The 20,652-nt window shown below is 42.0% G+C and overlaps 1 protein-coding gene across 3 annotated transcripts; it reads right to left on the reverse strand.

The window, feature by feature from the left end:
- Positions 1-18: 18 nt before the first annotated feature.
- Positions 19-20,449, reverse strand: sphk2 (sphingosine kinase 2). 3 transcript variants are annotated; one of them, XM_061777258.1, is made up of 9 exons: positions 20,310-20,449; positions 14,578-15,213; positions 13,971-14,494; positions 9,997-10,146; positions 9,806-9,900; positions 9,617-9,732; positions 7,345-7,554; positions 5,269-6,805; positions 19-3,397 (listed from the first exon to the last, which is right to left on the reverse strand). In XM_061777258.1, the coding sequence occupies exons 3-9, from the start codon at positions 14,434-14,436 to the stop codon at positions 3,335-3,337; spliced, it is 2,637 nt and encodes an 878-aa protein (XP_061633242.1). In that variant the 5' UTR covers positions 14,437-14,494; positions 14,578-15,213; positions 20,310-20,449; the 3' UTR covers positions 19-3,334. The 3 variants fall into 3 exon arrangements, with proteins under 3 accessions (XP_061633242.1, XP_061633243.1, XP_061633241.1); XM_061777259.1 differs by having other exon boundaries at positions 13,971-14,223; positions 14,319-15,213; XM_061777257.1 differs by adding an exon at positions 15,553-15,650 and having other exon boundaries at positions 13,971-15,213; positions 20,310-20,434.
- Positions 20,450-20,652: the final 203 nt, after the last annotated feature.

A 20,652-nucleotide genomic window follows, 5' to 3' on the forward strand; every position in this document is an offset into this window, starting at 1 on the left:
CGTACAATTTAGTCAAAAGAGTTTTTAAGTTACATTTATTCAAAACATATACAACTATGAACTGTGCACTGTAATCCTATATCTTCTTCCGTCATTTTAGTAATAATTGCAGTTTCTTCACAAGCAGGGACACAACAGACAACTGAATCAATGGGATTATCAGTAGAGGCCTGCCAACCGCAGCATTGTCAAATACATTTTGTTCAGTTCAACCATCCACAATAAGTAAAAATTTTTTAATTTTAATTTAATTTTCATTTTTTAATATTGTACATTTTGGCAAAAAAAGTGTAAATTGTCAGATTCTTCTACATGGTGCTGTTACAAGCCGAGACTGCTACGCCACTGCGGTAGATTGGGTACAAAAAAAAAAAAGTACAAGCAAAATAGCAGACTGGTGACCAGTAAAGAGTGTTATTCCACTCTTTGCAGTAATGTTCGAACAGGAATTTCAACAGGCTTATAATACAAAAGGCATTTATATCTCCAGGCATGACCAGGACATGCTCTGTGCTGATAAAGACCCAAGTATTTCACACACTATCTTGACTGATTGATACAGTGCACATGCTATTGATTTGACCGGTTCATCAGCAGGTCTCATAATTACATTTACACAAAGCAGGTCATTGTTTACCACTCCACGGTGTTGATTCCACTTGAGGATAGCTGTGAAGTCATTTAAGGCAAAGCTCAACACATTGACTTGATTTCCTTGTCAGTTGTCAACGCTCAGTCAAATTCATTTACATCGCCATCAAGTCCTAATGTGAACCCCCCCAAAAAAGTGTTGTTAATACATTCAACTTTCCCGGATAAAAAATATTTTAAAAAATGACAAATGTAATCTCTTTTACATTAATCATTTATTGTAGCATGATGCATCTGCACTTAGGTACTTCTACTAGTGCTTTCTTCTATGTAACTGATTCTGCACCTTAAAAACATTTGAGTGTGCCGTCCGAGGGTTAGTGTCTAGTGTTGTGATTTTAGCCCCTTTCACACTACCTCTAAAAGGCGGTATTGTTTCCCTTTTTTAGTGTTCACACATCACTCGTTTCTCCTGCCTTGCTGTTATTGTCCGACAAGTATTGCACGTCTCGCGTAATTATCTGATTGCAGGCTACTGTGTTACTATGTGAACATGCACACAGGTGCGTAAAAGTCAGTTACAGCTCAGATGCTGTGATTTTGCAGGATCTCGAAAGAGGCCACTGCCTTTCAAAGTTGCTCTTTTTGGCCTTTTTATGTGTTGCTGTTTTGTATACAGCACCGTCATTTTCATCCTTTTGGAAGTGCTGTCGCTACAATTAAGTTTGGACTCGAAGGCATAACTTTGTTCCCCAGCCTTAACCTTGCAGCTTGTTTGGAGTTTTAACAGATTCATGAATTCACTCTGCACTATTTGCACATCTGTTGTTGACCAATACTGGCCACTCATGTGCTTGAGAAATATCTGCACTATTTGCACAATTGACACTGTTCCAGATTACGCACTACTAGGCACTTTAAACTGCTTCAATTTCTTAAAGTCTCTGTGCCATTTGCAGAATGGTCACTGTACCAGACTATTGCTCTATTAGTCATTTCAAAATGCTCTAAATTGCTAGAGGACTGCAACATTTGCACAATTCTCAAAAAAATTGTGTATTGTATCGGCATTACCACATTACTGGGAACCTTTCATTGCTCAGTGACTCTCCGTACTGTTGTTATGTCTCAAAAGTATTTTCTGTCAAATGGCTGTTTCTTGTCGTACTAGAGAGGCTCCAACTACCGGAGACAAAGTCCTTGTGTGTGTTTTTACATACTTGAAAAATAAAGATGATTCTGATTCTGAATTAAAGACGCCGTAACAGGCCAGGCAACCCAGGCAATCGCCTACTGTCTTGAGCTGACGGGGACCCCGACAGACAACTGACATTGGCCCATATCAATGACAAAACAATGGCACTGCTTTAGACACAACAACGACAACGGGAACCCCCCACACTGGGCACCTTACTAGCTGTTGATGGCAAGTAGGAAAATATTGGTCCATGTCAACGACACAAGAGGAAACCCTGTAGACACTGCAATGACACTTATGCACATTTATGGTAGTATCCGTTTGGGATAGCACAATTTCAGGTTGTTGTTTTTAAATCGATAATGTGATTAAAGTCGAGTTGTTGTTGACTAGTCGCCTATGACGTCACTGATATTTTTTCAGTACAGTATAATGGCTCGAAAGACTGACTTTACATAGAACATTAGAACACAAGCGCATGAACGTGGGTTAGCTCGCCCGCTGTCAAGTGACGGTATTTCCAGCTAGAGGGGAAACAAACAAAAAAATTATCCTCTCACTGGGTGTGCTTGCTGCTGGGTTAGCCAGGTAATGTTTGCACAACTTGGCCAAACAGGGAAATCTGTCCTCTCTTTCTGGGCCCAGCACAACAGGGTCTCTGCTTGGTAGGAATTAGCAGTTTTTGCTAATAATCATAGACCTCTTCGGGGGTGCTGGAATGATTGCACTTACACTTTAATAATGCGGGCCGATTGCTGCTTCAAGAGGCTCTGCTTCATCCTGAAATACATGATTAGCGACTATTCTAAGCCATGCTTTAAACGTCATTGTGGGAACAGTAAAGTCGACTGCTCTGTACCCCTTGTATCGTATTTATACTGTCCTTTGGCAATTTCTTGCCTTTGCTTGGTTCTGTGTAAAACATGGACAAATACCAGGTCTTCTGTTACGGCTCTGTGTAAGAGAGGCTTTCGTGTGCTGCACGAACGTAAAGTTAAATGCACTCCAGAAGATTACTGAGTGCAAAATAACAAAAACATCAAATACTGTTGGGGGTAATGTAAATGAAATGAACTGTGTAAACAACCGAAGCTTGAAACGTTCTAACAGTGTATGATGTCAGTTGCAAAGTATCTCCCTGTAAGGCAAAACACGGGTAGTTCTTCTGAGCATGCATACTGTTGTGTATACATACACCCGCACTGTCTTAGCAAAAAAAAAATAACATAAAATAAAAATTTAAAAAAAATCAGCTGACATTCGATTTTTCTTCCCTCGTTATTCCAGCCTGTGCAGTTTTCATGCGTCTGCAGGTTCGCTTAGTGTAATCCCACAGCTGTGCAATGCGGTGCAGTTTACATCTCTTTTTTAAAAAAAACCATCACTATTAATCTCTGCATTCATGCTCTAATGATGCATGGCTCGGTAAGGTTATCCCTTTTCTGTCAAATTGTTTGTGCAATCCAGTCTCTCAGAGCATGCACAGGAACAGACATTACGTAATTCAGAATTGAGCGCTTTTGATCAGTTTCAACCAATCCCTGATTAGAACCTGGTGACCTGCAATCCTGAGTCACCAACAATGAGGCGCGCCATGGAGGGATGAACCTGCAATGTGAAGGATAAGATGTGAAAAACACCAAAGAATTACTACATTAACAAAATATCAGAACAATGAAAGGGGACTTGTGATATAATCTTAAATTAAGTCACATTGCAACCTCATCAAAACATACTACACAAACAGGGGTTAGTCTCCTATTACGGCCATGGGCACATTACTGTAGGCAAACCCGCACGATGCAATACAATAAAAGTAATGTGATTAAGATATACAGTGCTGTGAACAAATATTTGCTACCTTCTCAAAGTCTTAATTTTTTTGCACAAGATAATTTTCTATAACTGGCAATGAGTCTTTCACATCTCTGTGGAGATATTTTGGCCCAGTCTTCCTTGCAGAATTGTTTTAATCCAGCAAAAATGGAGTGTTTTCGAGCATGAATGGCCTTTTTAACGTCATGCCACTGTATTTCAATCGGATTCAAGTTTGGACTTTGACTAGGCCACTCCTAAACCTTAATTTTGTTTTTGTTAAGCCATTCAGAAGTTGACTCGCTGGTGTGTTTTGGATCGTCATCCAGTTGCAGAACCCAATTTTTCTGAAATGCTGTGTTACATTTACGCCAGATGTAACGAGACACACACCTTCCAAATAGTACAACTTTCGTGTCGTCAGTCCATAGAATATTCTCCTGAAATTCTTGGGAATCATTCAGATGTTTTTTGCAAAAGTAGGACGGACGGGCGTTAATCTTCTTTTTGGTCAGCAGTGGTTTTTGCCTTCAAACTTCGTCATGGATGACATTTTTGCCCAGTGTCTTCCATATTGTTGAGTCATGGACATCACTGACCTTAACTGTGGCAAGGGAGGCCTGCAGTTCTTTAGATGTTGTCCTGGCTTCCTTTGTGACCTCCTACATGAGTCGTCGCTGTGTTTTTGGGGTAATTTTTGTAAGCCAGCCACTCCTGGGAAGGTTCACCACTTTCCATGTTTTCTCCATTTGTGAATAATGGCTCTCATCGTGGTTCACTGGAGTCCTAAAGCTTTAGAAATGACTTTGTAACTCTTTCCAGACTAAAAGATGTAAATTACTTTATTTCTCATCTGTTCTTGAATTTCACTGGATCGTGGCATTTTGTTGCAGCTTTTTGAGATCTTTTGGCCAACTTTAGTTTGTCAGACAGGTTTTATTTAAGTGATTTCTTGATTGAAGAGGACTGGAGGTAATCTAGCTCATCAGGCTTGGGTGTGGTCAGTGAAAATTCGCGCAGCTTTCTCAAAAATATGATTAGCCACAGTTAATTCATGACTTAATAAGGGGTGCAATTCGCTAGTTCGCTTTGAAGAGATTTTTTTCCTCAATAAAAAAAAAAATGCAACTGTTCAATAATCTATCACGGGGTGGAAGCAATACTTTCCTGGTTCAAGTAGAATTGGTATTTGAACAGTTAAATGCTGTTCAAATTTTGACATCATGAGACAAAGACCGCAACTAACAATTTTTCAACGGGACCTCGCCATCGTAAGGCTTCAAACAGGATATTCTCAAAGGGAAGTGGCCACTGAGTTTAGAGTGTCATAATCAGCAGGTTGCAATAGATATATAGAGAGAGTGGAAAAGTTAGAGAAAGGCAATGGAAGTGGACGCCCTTGGGGGGTAAATAAAAACACCTGTTGTGAATTTTGCCAGAGTTTTTGCAAGTTTTGTAAAAAATACTGAAACATGGACTAGTAAAATATGTGGATTAAAAAGTTTAGAGAAGGTCAAATTAAGTTTACCTGTCAAGATTATAGCGCCTTTTCGGTTCCTCCTGAATTCTTACCCAGATAGCCCTAACTTTTTTTGTGGGTAGTGTAAATCACACGAAATTCTATTGAATGATACCAGTAAGAAGTAAACAATATTTCAACTGACCTGCGCTTGCAAGGGCCCATAAGGCACCAGTTCTCCGTCCACAGTGAGGGTCCCGCGTGTAGACAGAGGCTGCAGCCTAAAGGCGCGACAGGAAACGTGGCTGACATACGGTGAGCTGACAGAGTGGTGGGTTCCTCTCTCCATGGCAAAGAAGAGTCGGAGTAATGTGGCTCTGGATATCCCCGCCCGCACAAAGGTCAGGTGGATAAGTCCATCGTCAAACCTGGCCTGCGGAGCGGCGTGGAGGTCAGCTCCCAGATGGCTCTGATAGAGGGCCAGGACCAGGACAAAGTCCCCCTCTATAGTGATCCAGTCTCGTGTGGGAAGGGGTTGGTCCAGAGAGGGCAACAAGTCATCTCTCGGGACATTTAAAGGCAGTGTGACGTAAGGACGGTTCTTGAGGGGTCCGGCTGGCTCGGCGATGTCAAAGTTGAAAGACGAGGAAGGCGTGCGTATGGGGGGCGATGGGGAGGTGGACCCGGGAGTGTTGGGGCGCGGGACTAGGTATGACGAGGAGTGTGGGGAGGCACATGAAGGCGAAGATGGAGGTGTAGGGGACAGAGAGAGGGACAGGGAGGGAAGTTTAGGAGGCAGGGAGTTGGAGTGGGAGTGCTGCAGGAGTGAGAGGGGCCTCGGCCGTGAAGCGTTTTGGTTCTGGTCCACAGTTCTGGGTTTATAGGAGAAGGGGGAGTGACGAAAGGGGGAGGAGATGGTGAGGGCTCGTTCACGGGCCACATCGAGAGGGTAAACCTCTTTCTGGTAGTACCTTCCATTCAGGTCCATATCCTCCACCCCATAGGAGGGGCTGGAATCGCAGTCAGCTTGACCGAAAAGAGTGTTGGCGATCTGGCTTGAAGGAGCAGAGTTCTTCCTGAGGGCCTGTTTGGTTTCCTGGAGTCCATCCTGGTAGGTGAAGGAACCTTCGTCTGACTCCAGGCCCTCACCAAGCTCTCGAGCATGTACCACCCCCTCACCCTTTACACGGTCTTTCCCATCACCCGCCTGATGCTCCTTCTCCTCCTCCATCTCACTAGAGTCCTCCTCTGTTCTTCCCTCATCCTCCTGTTCATCTTTTATCTGTGCCAATCCAGCATCCCCTCCCATGTTACAATCACCCCTTTCACCCTTCAGCCTCTCCTCTTCCATCTCTACCTCCCCCTCCTTTTCCTTCTCCCTGTCCTCCATCAGGCTGCTGGCCCTCACCACGCCAGTTCCTCCTCCCCGGGCTCGCTCACGTCTCCTCTCTCTTTCCCGTTGCCTCTCCTCCTTCTCCTGCTCTCCCTCGCCCCGTCGCAGACTCCTCTGTTCGCTGATGCCCATGTCAGAGGAGGTGCGATGGATGGGGGTTTTGCAAAAGCCTTCCAGGCCCTCGGTGATGCTGCGGGAGAGGGGCCTCCTCGGCAGGGGAGGCGTGGCGTCGGGCGATGAGGCCATGATGGACGGAGGGAGGTAGGACAGACGACCCTTGTAGGAGCGGAGGGAAGCGATGCGCACCAACGTGCCCAGAGTGAAACGTGCTGAGCCCAGGCCACGATACCTGCCATCCCATAAAAAGAATGTAGAAAAAAGGAATTTTGCAGTCATAATTTTGTACCTAACGTCAATTTTTCACTGCACAGTATCAGATCAGTTAAGCTCAGGTGGCAAAAGTGCTCACACTCTATATTTAAGTAGAAGTATAAATACTTGTGTACTGATTCAACTCCTGTCAAGTAAAACGTACAAAAGTTTTTGCTTTGACTTGAGAGCAAAAATTCAAGATACTAGCGCTGGCTGTATGGTGGCAGTGAACTTAATTCAACTCAACTTACAATAAGCAGGAGTTTGGCTGATAGTGAACAATTCTTCAAAAAAGAGGCATCAAGCTTTTTAAAGCAACTCCCAATTAAAGTTTACTAAACATAAAACATATGCAGTATATTCTATAAATTTTATGCTTGCAATGTGTTTAAAGCCTGTGAGAGGGCTACAACTATATCCAAAAAATTTAATGGTCCCTCAATATTGCAAATTTCCACATACCCACAAACCCACACATGGGTTTAGAATTCATCCCCCCAGGTGTTCACAGCTCACCTCTCACTTTCAATGTCCACATCCGACACGAATCCCCAGGCGACGGACAGGAAAGAAAAGAGCCTCCTGGGCACTGCAGTAGCAGCTCGACTGTTGTTGATGGTGGGTGGGCTAGTCGTCACAGAGACCAGGTCCATCGGCTGCACGCCGCCGCGACACAACAGGAAGCAGCAGTTCAAAAGGAGAGGCTCTCGAAGGCACATGTCATACCTAGGAATATTAAATGAAAGGTTTTTACAATGCAAAGGAAAAGACAAGATTTCCAAAATGGAAACATAAAGGTGCCACGACGGTCAACATAAACCATTTATTCAATGTACAAGCAATGATTTACATCACCAAAATTTTTGGAACTTGTCTTCCTTTATTTGGTAATAAACTCACCTAGTAACTGTTCTTGTGCCCTTCCTGAAATGTCCTAAGGTGTCACAAGATGGCGCCACAAAGCCTTGTCATAAAGTAAAGCAGTACGTTGGCACCACCTTGTGGCTTCTTGGTGCCAAGGAACTATGTGGACATGAGGGAAGGAGCTTTTATAGGACAGGCCATAGTCCGGTCTAATAAAAAAGCAATGCTTTGGTGCCATCTCGTGGAATTGAAAGACAATCATTACTGTATGACTGATTACTGCATGGGACAGCCTGGACAGAGATGTGTGTACCAAATAACCAACAGTGTTAAAAATTTGCGTAACAAACTAAGCTGACTAGGCGCTACAATTCTTAACTACAGATGGACAGGCGAGGGTCATTTGTTGGAGTGCTTGTGTTCGGGATACTTAATACTAACTTATGGTTAACTTAGCAATACTGTACTGTGCAGCTACGACAGAGAAACGTGAACCATTTTTATCACTACGTTACCACCATGTCACAACAAGTTCAATGTATGGTTCTCCAGTCATCACCACTTTTCAGTCATTATTGGTAACCTTCTGTGGTAACAAACTTGTGGAACTTGCACTGTGGTAACTTAAGAGCGCCCCAACTCTTGCCCTCACAAGTGGGCAAAGAGAGCCACAGTCGCCAATGCACGTTCAACCATTTATTGAACGGGACAAACAATCAAACGTGTAAAAACAAAATGAGAACACATGCAGGCACCCCTGTGAGTAATGCCCTCCCCAGTAATGCTGCCCTGTGCGGCCACACATAATTGCACATACCAGAAACCGCCCCTGCATTTAACACATGAATAATACAGTATGTCCAGTATTTACACTTTATAAATTCAGTTTATTTCTTAACGCTCTCCTTTATGTTTTATTCTGCCCCCCAAAAAATTTTGGGGGGTCTGGACCAGATTAAGGGCAATTTAAAGGCCCAGTAAACTCCCGGGATTTTTTTTACAAACCACAGAGAAGAGTATCGTTAAGTAGCGGAAAATTTAAAAAAACGCAAAGTATGTGCCAACCTCTGAGCCCCAGCGTAATGACCGGCAGCTGCAATGGGACAATTTTCCCTCCTTCGCCTCTGTTGAAATTCAGCGGACCGTGCATCACGCTGCTGTGGCTTACGAAGGGTGCATCATATGTAGCTACAGCAGTGCAATGGACCACGTTCCCCCTAAATTCTTATTTTTTTCTCCCACTTCTCGCCCTGCAACATCTTGGTTGGCAACTGTGAGGCTGACGGCCCTAATAACGTTACGCCGGGCTGATGGCGGGCTGGAGCGGAGCCGCCAGGCCAGCGGAGACGTCCGCTTTGTCACTGCTTTGCTACGCGCAATGTGTAGGGCACACCACTGCACAGACATATAACACACAAACATGTTACACATCAGGGACGATGTATTTTTATTTTTTTTTTAGTTGTAGGCATAATTTGATGGCTAACTGCACACTGTAGTGAAGTTTGCAAGAAAGTACACACCCCAGCCCTCTTTTGACACAGGACTAGCTTTTAGCCCCGCCTCAAAAATCCAGCCAGCTGAGATGGTGATCTCAACAATCCAGTACTATATTGTTCTCTGTTTTTGCATGTTTTCAGCAGTTATCTTCAAACATATTTTATGTATTTAGAAACAAATCATAAAAATTATTTTCCTAGGACTTTAATTCATGTCAAGAGGGAAAACTGTTTTGACTTATGAGTTAACTGAGTTAGCAGCTTGGTCACGGAATTAATTAAAACAGCATTTTAATAATACTTTTCATGAAAGAAGCTTTTTTTTTTTTTAATCCAAATTGGTAATTGCAACACCTGAGAGGTGTTTCAAAATGTTAACGCTCCACTGTATTTTGACTGAATAGTTAACGAGCAATGTTTCCTACCCTGCATGGTGATTGATGGAACCAGCCAGTGCGTTGCCAGAGCCACAGGGCAGAATGCCAACGGGCATTTTTATTGCTTGCTCCCAATCAGCACGCTCCATTAAGCCGTTTATCACCTGCCAGATCGGAGCACATCATATCAGTTTAAGCGTTTGTAACATGAGTAACGCTCACCTTATCAATTCCCACCTCGTGCAGGAGGCCATCTCCAGAAATGATGATGACACCGTCCCACTCTGGGAGTGATATCTCCCTGATAAGCTCTCTGGCGTGGTTCTGACGCTCTGTGGCAGATTAAGACACAGTGGACAACTTCAACATAAAGGTGCTGCGAAAACACAATCTGTGTCACGAAGGTAGATTTGCCTTTGTAGTGATACCTGTTTGTATCAAGTTATAGCTGATGTTGGCCTCTCTAATCATAGGCAGGATGCGCGTCTGACACCACTGCATTGCCTGTCCTCTCCCGCTGAAGGGATTGACCAGCAGTAGTAGTCGCCTGGGACGAGGTAGGAGGCTTCTGGAAAATTCTTGCAAGGGAAAAAAAAAGGGAGAGAGAATTCATTAGCGGGCCAGTATAAAAGCTAGGGCAACTTTAAAGCAGGCCAAGTGGGATGTAAGGTAAACTGTCACTGCAATGTTGCTCAACTGTGGACTTTGAGTGCAGGATTTACAGTTTCTCACACAACCCAGTGCTGTTGATGAGGAATTAAAGACTTCTCACTGGCATATAAAATGCCTGAATTTTTAACCCAATGCAATATTTTCAGCCCTTCAATACTTGCACAAATAATGCCTAGATCAGACTAGAGGATTTTAGCCCCGGTATTTGCCCGATTAGCTACCGCGGCCGAGTTCCCGGATCGGGCCCGACATATTTTGTCGGCAACGACAAAACTGTGCGTGCAGTATCACATAATCCACGACCAACGATTTGGCCCTACGATAGCCTTATGCCGCCAAAATGAAAAGTTTAGGATGTTTGATTTTTTTTGGGGATATCTTCCGTATCGTGTGACCTATCAACGACAACTCTCCGACAGCGCATCTTGACGTCGACCAATGGGATTGCGACCGGCGCTTCGCCTCCCTTGCTCGCTGTTGTCAACATTTATTCTCTCGCACGAACCAATGTTCACAGAAGCTTTAGAGCAGTGGTGGTTTCTGACATGGGCCATATGAGCAGCCACCCAGGCATTCCATAGAGGAAGGTATAGATTCGAAGCCCGAACTGTGAGGTAGACGTGCTAACAACTAGGCCCTAAAACTAAAACGTAAAACAAATATTTATTCATTAACGCTTCTGGATCCCCCTGGAAGAGCTCGGCGAAGTGGCTGGGGAGAGGGAAGTCTTGGATTCCCTGCTTTTAGGTTGGTGTCCCCGTAACCAGATACTGAATAAGCCAAAGAAAATCGAAAGCTGGGTGTGAGCCAAAATTTGTGGAACAAGCAAGCTTTAGGAAAAAACTAAAATAAAAATGGTGCAACTGAGGTACTGTAAACCCCTTGCGTATGGGTTATAGACAAGGAGAACCACAACCGCCGATGGACTTTCAGCCACTTATTGAATGGGACACACAGCAAACACAGAAAACCCAAAACAAGAATACGCACTAGTAGCTGCTGTAGCCCACAACTCACACCCGGACGCTCACACACGGACTAACCGGACAAGTGATATCACTCACAAGGCCTTGCAAAGGTACACATACAACACTATAGTTGTTGTGATTTTTGGTTGGTCTCAACCTGCAGTGATTACACTCTATAAAACCAGTTTATTTATTTACATTCCCCTTCCATCCATCAATGTTTTATTGCTTTTATACAATACAGTGCTAACATTTCTTTATTTAAAAACTAAATTGTGGTGGTTTTTTGAGGACTGCAATGGATGCATGGCATTTCAATTCATTTCAATGGAGGAAAATTGATTCGACGAGTAAATTAAATTATAAGATTGGTCATAAAAGGAGTCAAAGTTTGTCCACTTAGAAAACAAAAAGGTTCCTTGTCCAATAACGTTAAGACTACCGATATTCATAGAGCGACTCGCCTCCCCCACCCTACCATCCGATGCGTGCTGAAGGAGATACGACCACACGCTCAGATTAATCCTGGATTATGTAACAATCCACAAGAACAAATCAACATGAATCCAATATAGCTGCAACTACAGTATTTGTTAGTCACTGTGAAAACTCAGCATGAGTCGGTATGAACACTCCCAAAAACAACAAACAGAGCAAACAAAGGAGGGGAGATGATGGATGAAATAGGCAGCTGGGTTAAACTGAGGACAGTCATGTTTACTGCTACAGTAAACATGACAAGGAGATGATGAGGTTTTAGTTGAGGTCAGGAAACAAAAGGAGAGAGAGAGATTAGACATTAAAGAGGCAAATGAGGGAGGAAGGAGACAAGAAAGGAGGTCAGACGCTGGTGAAGTGCAGAGGCAGCAGTGAGAAATGGTTAACACACAAGTACAGTGAAAATTGGTATGAAGATGTATCGGTATATCGGACATAAGAATACACATAACAGCAACAAAACACCATTTAAAGTGCTTTGACCCCCTTGTTTTCTATCAACATCTTCTATGAGTGCCTGGGTAAGCCACGAAAATGTATGCAGTTGCATTTCTTGGTCACTCTGACATGAACTATATTTAGCTATCATTTACAAAGGATGTGTGAACCAAAATGGAAGGAGCAAAACAAAGCACATTTTTGAAATGCTGATACTTAATGGAAACATCAATAGTCCCCTCTTCCTAGTTCAACTGCAATCTTAACATGTATGTTTCAGAAAATGACGTAGGTGACAGTTTAAAAAAGCACGGCTGCGAAATATTCTAATATTTTGAGGTACAGTACTGGATTTTTTATGTTCCTATGCTGTAAATCACAATACATTCAACACATAATAAGAATGCTTGAAACATCCATCCATCCATTTTTCGTACCGCTTAGCCCAACTATCTTTGGGCGAGAGGCAGGTTATACCCTGAACTGGTCGCCAGCCAGTTGCAGGGCATATATACCGGTACAAAAACAACAATTCACATTCACACCTAGGCGCAATTTAGAGTTTTCAATTAACCTACCATGCATGTTTTGGGGATTTGAGAGGAAACTAGAGTACCCGGAGACTCGCGCAGGCAGGGGGAGAACATGCACTCCACACAGGCGAGGCCGGATTTGAACCCGGGTCCTCAGAACTGTGAGGCAGATGTGGTAACCAGTCATTCACCGTGCCGCCTGCTTAAAACATTTTAGTTGTATTTTAGTATTGACTCTAAAACAGCAAAGTGTGGTACTAGTACCACTAGTGGTATGCGAGATTTGCCTAGTGGCAAGCGAACGATTCACTGCCTTATTACAGTTCAGTTGTATTAAACGTTTTTTACTCAACTCAAAGTACAATTGCATTCAATCTTTAAGAAATGTGTATTTTTTATTTAGCTTTTGTACAATAAATTTTAATTGACTAATTTCATTACATTTTGATTTTAGTTTCCCAACAATTAAGCACAGTGTTAATGTTCAAACTGTGCATGTTATTGTTGCTTACAAAGACATTGAATGTACTTTGAAGGAATAAAGTCACTGTATTTTAAGTATTTTAATGTTGGTCATGATGGTGGTACTTGAGGGGCCAATTATTATTATTATTATTATTATTATTTTTATCAGTGGCGCTCACTTTCACAGAGTTTGAGAACCACTGCTCGAGAATATGAAATAACTGACAAAAATAAACCACCCCAAAATTTTGCATTGTACATTTTTGGTATTTTTAATTGCATTATAATTATTTTTAGGTACACCTTCTTGTGTATTATATATATCAATATAATAAAGATAAATATAATTGAATATAAAAATGTTTATTTTATTACATATTTTATCCAATTTTATTGAATATTCTAATATTTTGAGGTACTGAACTTTTATGTTCATCAGCTGATTAGAACAATGCTTGAAACTTATTTTATTTAGTACTGACTATAGTTAAATAAAAAAGTTTGTATTTATTTTTTGTATTAAAATGTATATTTAAAATCTATTACAATGTTTTTAGATGCTCTTGTATATACACTTGTGTACAATGTTATTAAAAATAAATGATTATAAAAATAGTTGTATTTAATTTTATTATTATACATTTTTTTACTGTTCTACGACTATAACAGCTGTTAACCACTTACTACCAACATTCTGTACCACTGTACAACTCCAATGTAGTAAATGTCATGGTGACCAAATCCTCAAGGTTGTAGGGTTCTGGTTGTGTGGTAGCATTAACATTCAAACAAAGTAATTTCACTCATGAATGTAATCAGCATGCTCACCTGTTTCAGCAGTGACCGGCACCCCTCGGAGTAAACACTGCACAGCGGCCGACCATCTCTCTGCCTCAGGTCTGGTCTCAGCCATGTAGGCCCTCACCTGGCGGCGCCGTGATACCCCTTTGCGGCGTTTACCCGGCGGGTACCAGTAGAGCACCAAGAGAGGGGGGGCGGGGGCTCGAGGGCAGCTGCATCCCAGCAGCTCTGACAGGGGCAGCAGGAGACGGGCCTCCTTGCCCGGACGTGGCAACAGGCGCTGGATGTGAATGTGTGCGTGGGTAAGGGTCAGGGCGTAGTTGGAGGTCGGAGCCAGCGTCGGGGAGGCGGTGGGAGAGATCCCGCCCGACCCACCTGGGCTGTTGGGGCAGCTGTTGTTGTTGCTGCCGTTGTTGCCGGACCCCCAGCTAGCAAACTGGCCGTGAAGGAGGGCTTCTGATGGGGGGAAGAAGGACGGTTCTAGGGAGCGCATCTTCGCTTGCTGGAGGTGGATGAACTTTACTGGGGCAAAAAATTATGCGTCTAAAAAGCTACAAAGCGGAGTTGAAAGTTTAAAAAAGCTCTTTCAGTTCTTGAATGATAAAAACGGCTTTTTGTTCCCATGTGTCCTTACCAGTGTCTTCACTGGAGAACAAAGTCAATAGTTTCCAGTTCATAGTGTAAAATGGAACGCTCCAGTGTGCAGCTCCTGTGGTAACTCTCTACAGTTTACTCCAAATCAGGTCATAGTTTAAAATAGTCAACATTTAAAACAACAGTCATATCCACTAGGTAAAACAAAAATGAAATCGCAACTTAGCAGCTACAACATCCAACAATAGAACTCTTTAAATAATTAAACAGTCATCACGTTTCACTGAGAATACTGATTAAATGAGTAAGACTAAATGTAAAAAAAAATTAACACACCTTGATTGCACAAGGAGGCTAAGAAATGTCATTAAATATACACACTTGTGTAGAGGCTGCCTGTTAGGTGCTGGACAAACATGAAAAGTGCAGGATTGCTCTTGATTTTAAGCGATAATAATAATAAAAGGGACAAAGAGTGCCTGATAGTCTTATCTATCCTCCATCTGAGTGTTGGCAACAGTAAAGAGACATGTGGACAGGAGACAATAAACAAACAAAACGGACGACACAAAAAAAAGACAAAAGAAAAACAAGGATATAGTTCCAGCTGGCTCCTTTGTTCATGTCATGGTAAAAAAATTCCAAGCGTCACGTTCCCTCTCGGAGGTCTCTGCTCCTGCATGAAGAAAACAGGACAATGTGGAGATGCAGTAAGTAAGATGAGGCGATGAGAACCAGTCATGCCACTTTACTCGCCACATACAAACTGCGTGTTTTCACATCAAAAAGCCAACCACTCCCTTAGAAGCCAACATCTCCCTTTACTCCTATCATCTCCTGCCCATTCCTTGAAGATACACACCCCTGATGTATGTCTCCCTCTTGTGGGTCACCACAACAACACTGTTAGTCTTGTTCGATGAAGTCATTAATTTACTTAAATTACTTTTTGATACGTTAATAAAAATGATGCACAGTGATTAATTACTTGAAATTTCACTAAGGCCCTCCTCACCTAGACTACGTGCCCTGCAATTGGCTGGCGACTGGTTCAGGGTGTACCCTGCCTCTCACCCGGAAACAGCTGAGATAGGCGACAGCACACCCGCGACCCTAGGGAGGATATGAGGTTCAGAAAATGGATGGATGGATAGACTTGAAATTTTACAAATATGACTGCAGATATTAAATGGATTTACAGTAGATACAATGTTGAGATAGTAAAAACAAAACGCTTCACTGTGCACATTGCACAGTAATTATTTTGATGTAAGACTCACTGTGATATTCTTCAAAATTCATTCATCTTCCATTCCGCTTATCCTCACTAGGGTCGCGGGCGTGCTGGAGCCCATCCCAGCTATCTTCGGGCAAGAGGCGGGGTACACCCTGAACTGGTCGCCAGCCAATCGCAGGGCACATATAAACAAACAACCATTCGCACTCACAGTCACACCTGCGGGCAATTTAGAGTATTCAATTAACCTACCATGCATGTTTTTGGGATGTGGGAGGAAACCGGAGTACCCTGAGAAAACCCACACAGGCACGGGAAGAAAATGCAAACTCCACACAGGCGGGGTCGGGATTGGAACCCCGGTCCTCAGAACTATGAGGCAGATGTGCTAACCAGTCGTCTCTTCAAAATTCTCTGACATAATATTAAAACGAGTGTGAACAGTTTGACGAAGACCCCCCCCCCCCCCCCTTGTTTTTGGTATGATACTGAAATTTCACAAAGGTTGATATACTTATTGTAAATACAAAAACAATACATATATACAATATACATTCATTCATTCATCTTCCATTCCGCTTATCCTCACTCGGGTCGCAGGCGTGCTGGAGCCTATCCCAGCTATCTTCGGGCGAGAGACAGGGTACACCCTGAACTGGTCGCCAGCCAATCGTAGAGCACATACAAACAAACAACCATTCACACTCACATTCACACCTACGGTCAATTTAGAGTCTTCAATACCTTGCATGTTTTTGGGATGTGGGAGTACCCGGAGAAAACCCACGCAGGCACGGGGAGAACGTGCAAACTCCACAGAGGCGGGGCCGGGATTTGAACCCCAGTCCTCAGAACTGTGAAGCGGATGTGCTAATCAGTCTCCATCGTGCCGCCCAATATACAATATATTTACATAAAATCTTGATTGTAAAGCAGTGAGCAGTATTGATGTTTTTCTCAATCTAATTGAGATATGTAGAAAAAAAACTAGAGTTAGACTTGAAATTTCACTGAAGTGGGGGTTGAAAAAAAAATAATTCACACGATAAATTGAGAAGTAGTATTATGCACATTGATTCATTAGTTTGGTGTCAGGCTCATACACACTGAATTGGCAAAAAGAAAAATCTTGAAATGTCCCAAAGTTGGAATCTGACATTAAACAGATTTTCATATGACGTTGAGACTAACAGGAAAAGCAAAGCAGCCCTGTGCCCAGTGATTATTTTGGTGATATATATTTTTTAAAACTGTGACTTGAAATTTCACAAAGGCATGCATTGAGTTTACACATATTTTATGTTAGTGGGGCTATTTTTTTATTTGACTTAGTTATAAGCAGCTAAAACCCCTGTATGAAGTACATTTTACACACAATACGTAACATTAGTTTTATTTAGTGCATTTCTGGATTTTCAAAGAGTGTTTACATAGCAATACCTTCAAATTTACATTTCATTACCATAAACTGAGACATTTTGTAATTTTGTCAATGAAAGTGGCGCTCTATTATCTTTATAGCACCCATAATATTGGCTCTCTTTAACATCTTTTGAGAAGAAGATGTGGGTATCAGGATAAGGCGATAATCACCGGACAGAGAATGCATGATGCGATGATTCTTTCTTTTTTTTTTTTTTGCTGAGACACGTAATGAGTCAAAGTCACACATTGGCTGCTCGCTGACGACGCACAACAACCACTGTGGTCAAAGGCTTTCAACACAATGACCACATCTGCCTGGTGTTTGGCCCATACAAAATGTGCAAGACTAGTATCACAGTTGCTGGTAATCAATGAGGGAGTCCTAGATATGGGGATAAATTTTTCTGATACTTTAAAGTTTTCCTAGGACAGTTCAGCAATTGCGGCCAAACGTTTTTGATAGGTTAATCGCCCATCCATCCATTTTCTATAGCACTTAACTCATTCACTGCCAGGCCTCCATGTCAACATGTATATTTTAATTCAACAGCCGTCAATGGCAGTGAATTAAGGGGTTTTGTCAACATACATAACTGTAAGGGTTGGGTTCTTGGTAAAGTTAAATAAAGTTATTGTCAGACCGGGATTGTAATACGCGACCGAGCCATGGGTCTCCTTTTGTAAAACAGAATATACAGTGGTGCCTTGACTCACAAGTTTATTTCGCTCTCTGACCATGCTCCAATCTCAAAACACATGTACATCAAATCATATTTCCCCATTGAAATGAATGGAAATTCCATTAATCCATTCCAGCCACCCATAAAACAGAGAAAAAAAACACTCTACCGTATTGTACTTAACAAAAACAGAGTAATTACATAAAATAATGTAAAGAATTAAAGAATTTGTGCAGCTCCTTCTGGTGTGGGCACCTTGGCCACCAGGCCACCAAGATGATGGTCACAACTGCTCAATAATATTTTGTCATTTTCATCACAGAGGATAATGATCTATTCAATAATAAGTCATAATAATTATATATTATATGATTTATAACAATAACACCTGTGAGTATAATTATATTACATGTCTACATGTGTTGCTGCCACATGTGAGTACAAATAGAAGTTGCTTTAAGGGTTATAACATAGCGATGTTGATGCTATTCTTTAGCCCATCTATGGCATTTTGCATTGTGTGTTAGCATTAAGACAGCTAAAGAATAAACAACCAGAGCTTTAATAAATGACTCAAATGTATTTGAATTTAGCCCAATATAATGAATCTAAAAAACATCATGATACACTGACAGGCGTCTTGTTGTGCGGAACCTACGGCCCATGGGCTATGGCGACCCATAATAGCATTTGATCCAACCCACTATACAATTCTAAACAATAAAATCTCAGAGGAATTGCTGTGAAAAGCCAAAAAAAAACAAATGTTAATAATACCAAAGGACGTTTCTACTAGCACCGCTTTAATGTGTCAAAGCACAAAACGTAGCACCATCTTTGCTCAACTATTAGAACTTCACGAGCCAGTCATCTCTGGCTTTCAACTTTTACAACAGTCAGGAAACATTATGCAAGCGCGCTGCAGACAGAATCAATGCCTGGCCGATGTCCTGTTTTGATAAGCCTTGCGTTCCAATAGGAGCAGTCCTATGGCCATTGTTGCACCTTTGGTCCTTGAAACAGGGCGTGGACACGTCAAATAATAATACGACCAACGGGCTAATTTGGACTCCTGGACAATGAAGCTGCTGTTGACTGACTTGCAGGGGTATTTTGGGCATGTGTAGGCAAGCGCTTACTTTTAACCCCTGACTGCATCATATTGTTAGCCACTCAACAGTAACATTAAGCTGTCACTCTTGGCTAGAGCAAGGATTCCTTAACTTTTTCATCTCAAGACCCCTATTACAAACATGACCCAACTTACTAAACTAATTGTGTATTATAACACACAAAACTCCACATATAAAATAATACCCTAAAGGGATTTATTAAAGCAAATGCAATACATTTGACAATTGATGACAAAGTGATATGGCCTTAAAATTACTTATTTTAGTAGATTTTTCACCTTTTATAGAAAGAGCTCAAAATAAGTTTGGCTTTGGTCAAAGGAGACACATCTCATTTGTCTATTAACAATTAAGAGTTCGGTGAAGGGAGCTACTGTCTATTATTTTGTGTGTTGCGTATATGCTTTGTTTTGTGTAGAGGTTATGCACATCATATTGTGCACATCACATTGTGTAATTTGTTGTATATCTATTTGTATATTATTATTATTATTATTTTGCCCTGACTGCAACCAGGTCGGCATTGCAAATGAGAATCTGTTCTCAATGCCCTTACCTGGATAAACAAATAATAAATAAGTGCACGTCAGCGAGGACCAGATTTGAAAGACGGATGCCCCCAAAAACGTTTTTTAACAAATAAATTCGAATTCATGGATTAACTCATCAATTGCCCCGCACTATCACCTTGAAAAACAAATATAATATTTTTTTTTACTTTGTGAAGTGGTGACCCAGTCAAAATTTCCTCATTTGAGCGCCTAATTTAGCGTAAAATTAAAAACTACATTTACTCTGAACTTTGTAACCAGTGTTGTACGGATGTTAGCTAGATAGTCTAGTAGCCTATTAATAAGGGGAAAAAGATTAATTTAAAAGTCCTAGCTACACCGCATATTAATGTTAACACGAAGCGTTCACAGTTTTAACTTGTCAAAACACATTACACTCGTAATTATTGCCGACTTCGTTGTGATATTACCAGACTGGTAAAGTGACAAAGCTAGCTAGCTGCTTACTCTCTCTCTCAAAGCATAAACCCAATTTTGTGTCAAATGTACAACTAACCAGCCATAACATATGTGTAGAGGATGTAGTAAGATATATTTTTGGGGGGTCGGTTCATGACTAGCTTGATCCTTTAGAGGCATGGAACTTGGTAAAGACGTCCGCTAGCTGAGGTTGTGGTTGGATCCAAAGCGAAGCTATACACGCGGACACAGTTTTGACATTCTGAATCAGTCTATTAATTCAGTCGAAATGGAATTTAAAAAGAGTAAAAAGACTGCAACGGTACCTCATCTTGTCTCCCGGAGACAGTGGTTTGTTCTTGTGACAAGTGGTGGGCTCAGCTGCAGGACGTGTGCGCCGCACAGCTCTCAGCGGCAGCAGCAGTTTTGAGCGGCGCAAAGGAAATCCAATGACGAGAAGGAAAACATTGCAACACCCTCCGAGATTCTCCAATCATTGACAGTCACTCACTCACTTCCTGTTTGGACCACAATGCCTCGTCGACCAATCATGGAGAACGAAAACATTGCAACACCTCACTTCCTGTTTGGGCCAGAATGCTTCGTCGACCAATCATGTCCACAAAGACCCTTCATGTTCCACGTTAATAGCAAAGTTGCTCAATGGAA

This window comes from Phyllopteryx taeniolatus, chromosome 6 (assembly GCF_024500385.1).
Source record: "Phyllopteryx taeniolatus isolate TA_2022b chromosome 6, UOR_Ptae_1.2, whole genome shotgun sequence".
Lineage (NCBI taxonomy): Eukaryota > Metazoa > Chordata > Actinopteri > Syngnathiformes > Syngnathidae > Phyllopteryx > Phyllopteryx taeniolatus.

Coding starts and splice junctions, on each gene's coding strand:
- sphk2 (XM_061777258.1), bottom strand. CDS start 14,436: ATGCGCTCCCTAGAACCGTCCTTCTTCCCCCCATCAGAAGCCCTCCTT. Junction 10,147..13,970: donor GCCGGTCACTGCTGAAACAG/GTGAGCATGCTG, acceptor TTCCCTTGCAAG/AATTTTCCAGAAGCCTCCTA. Junction 6,806..7,344: donor GTGGACATTGAAAGTGAGAG/GTGAGCTGTGAA, acceptor ATGGGATGGCAG/GTATCGTGGCCTGGGCTCAG.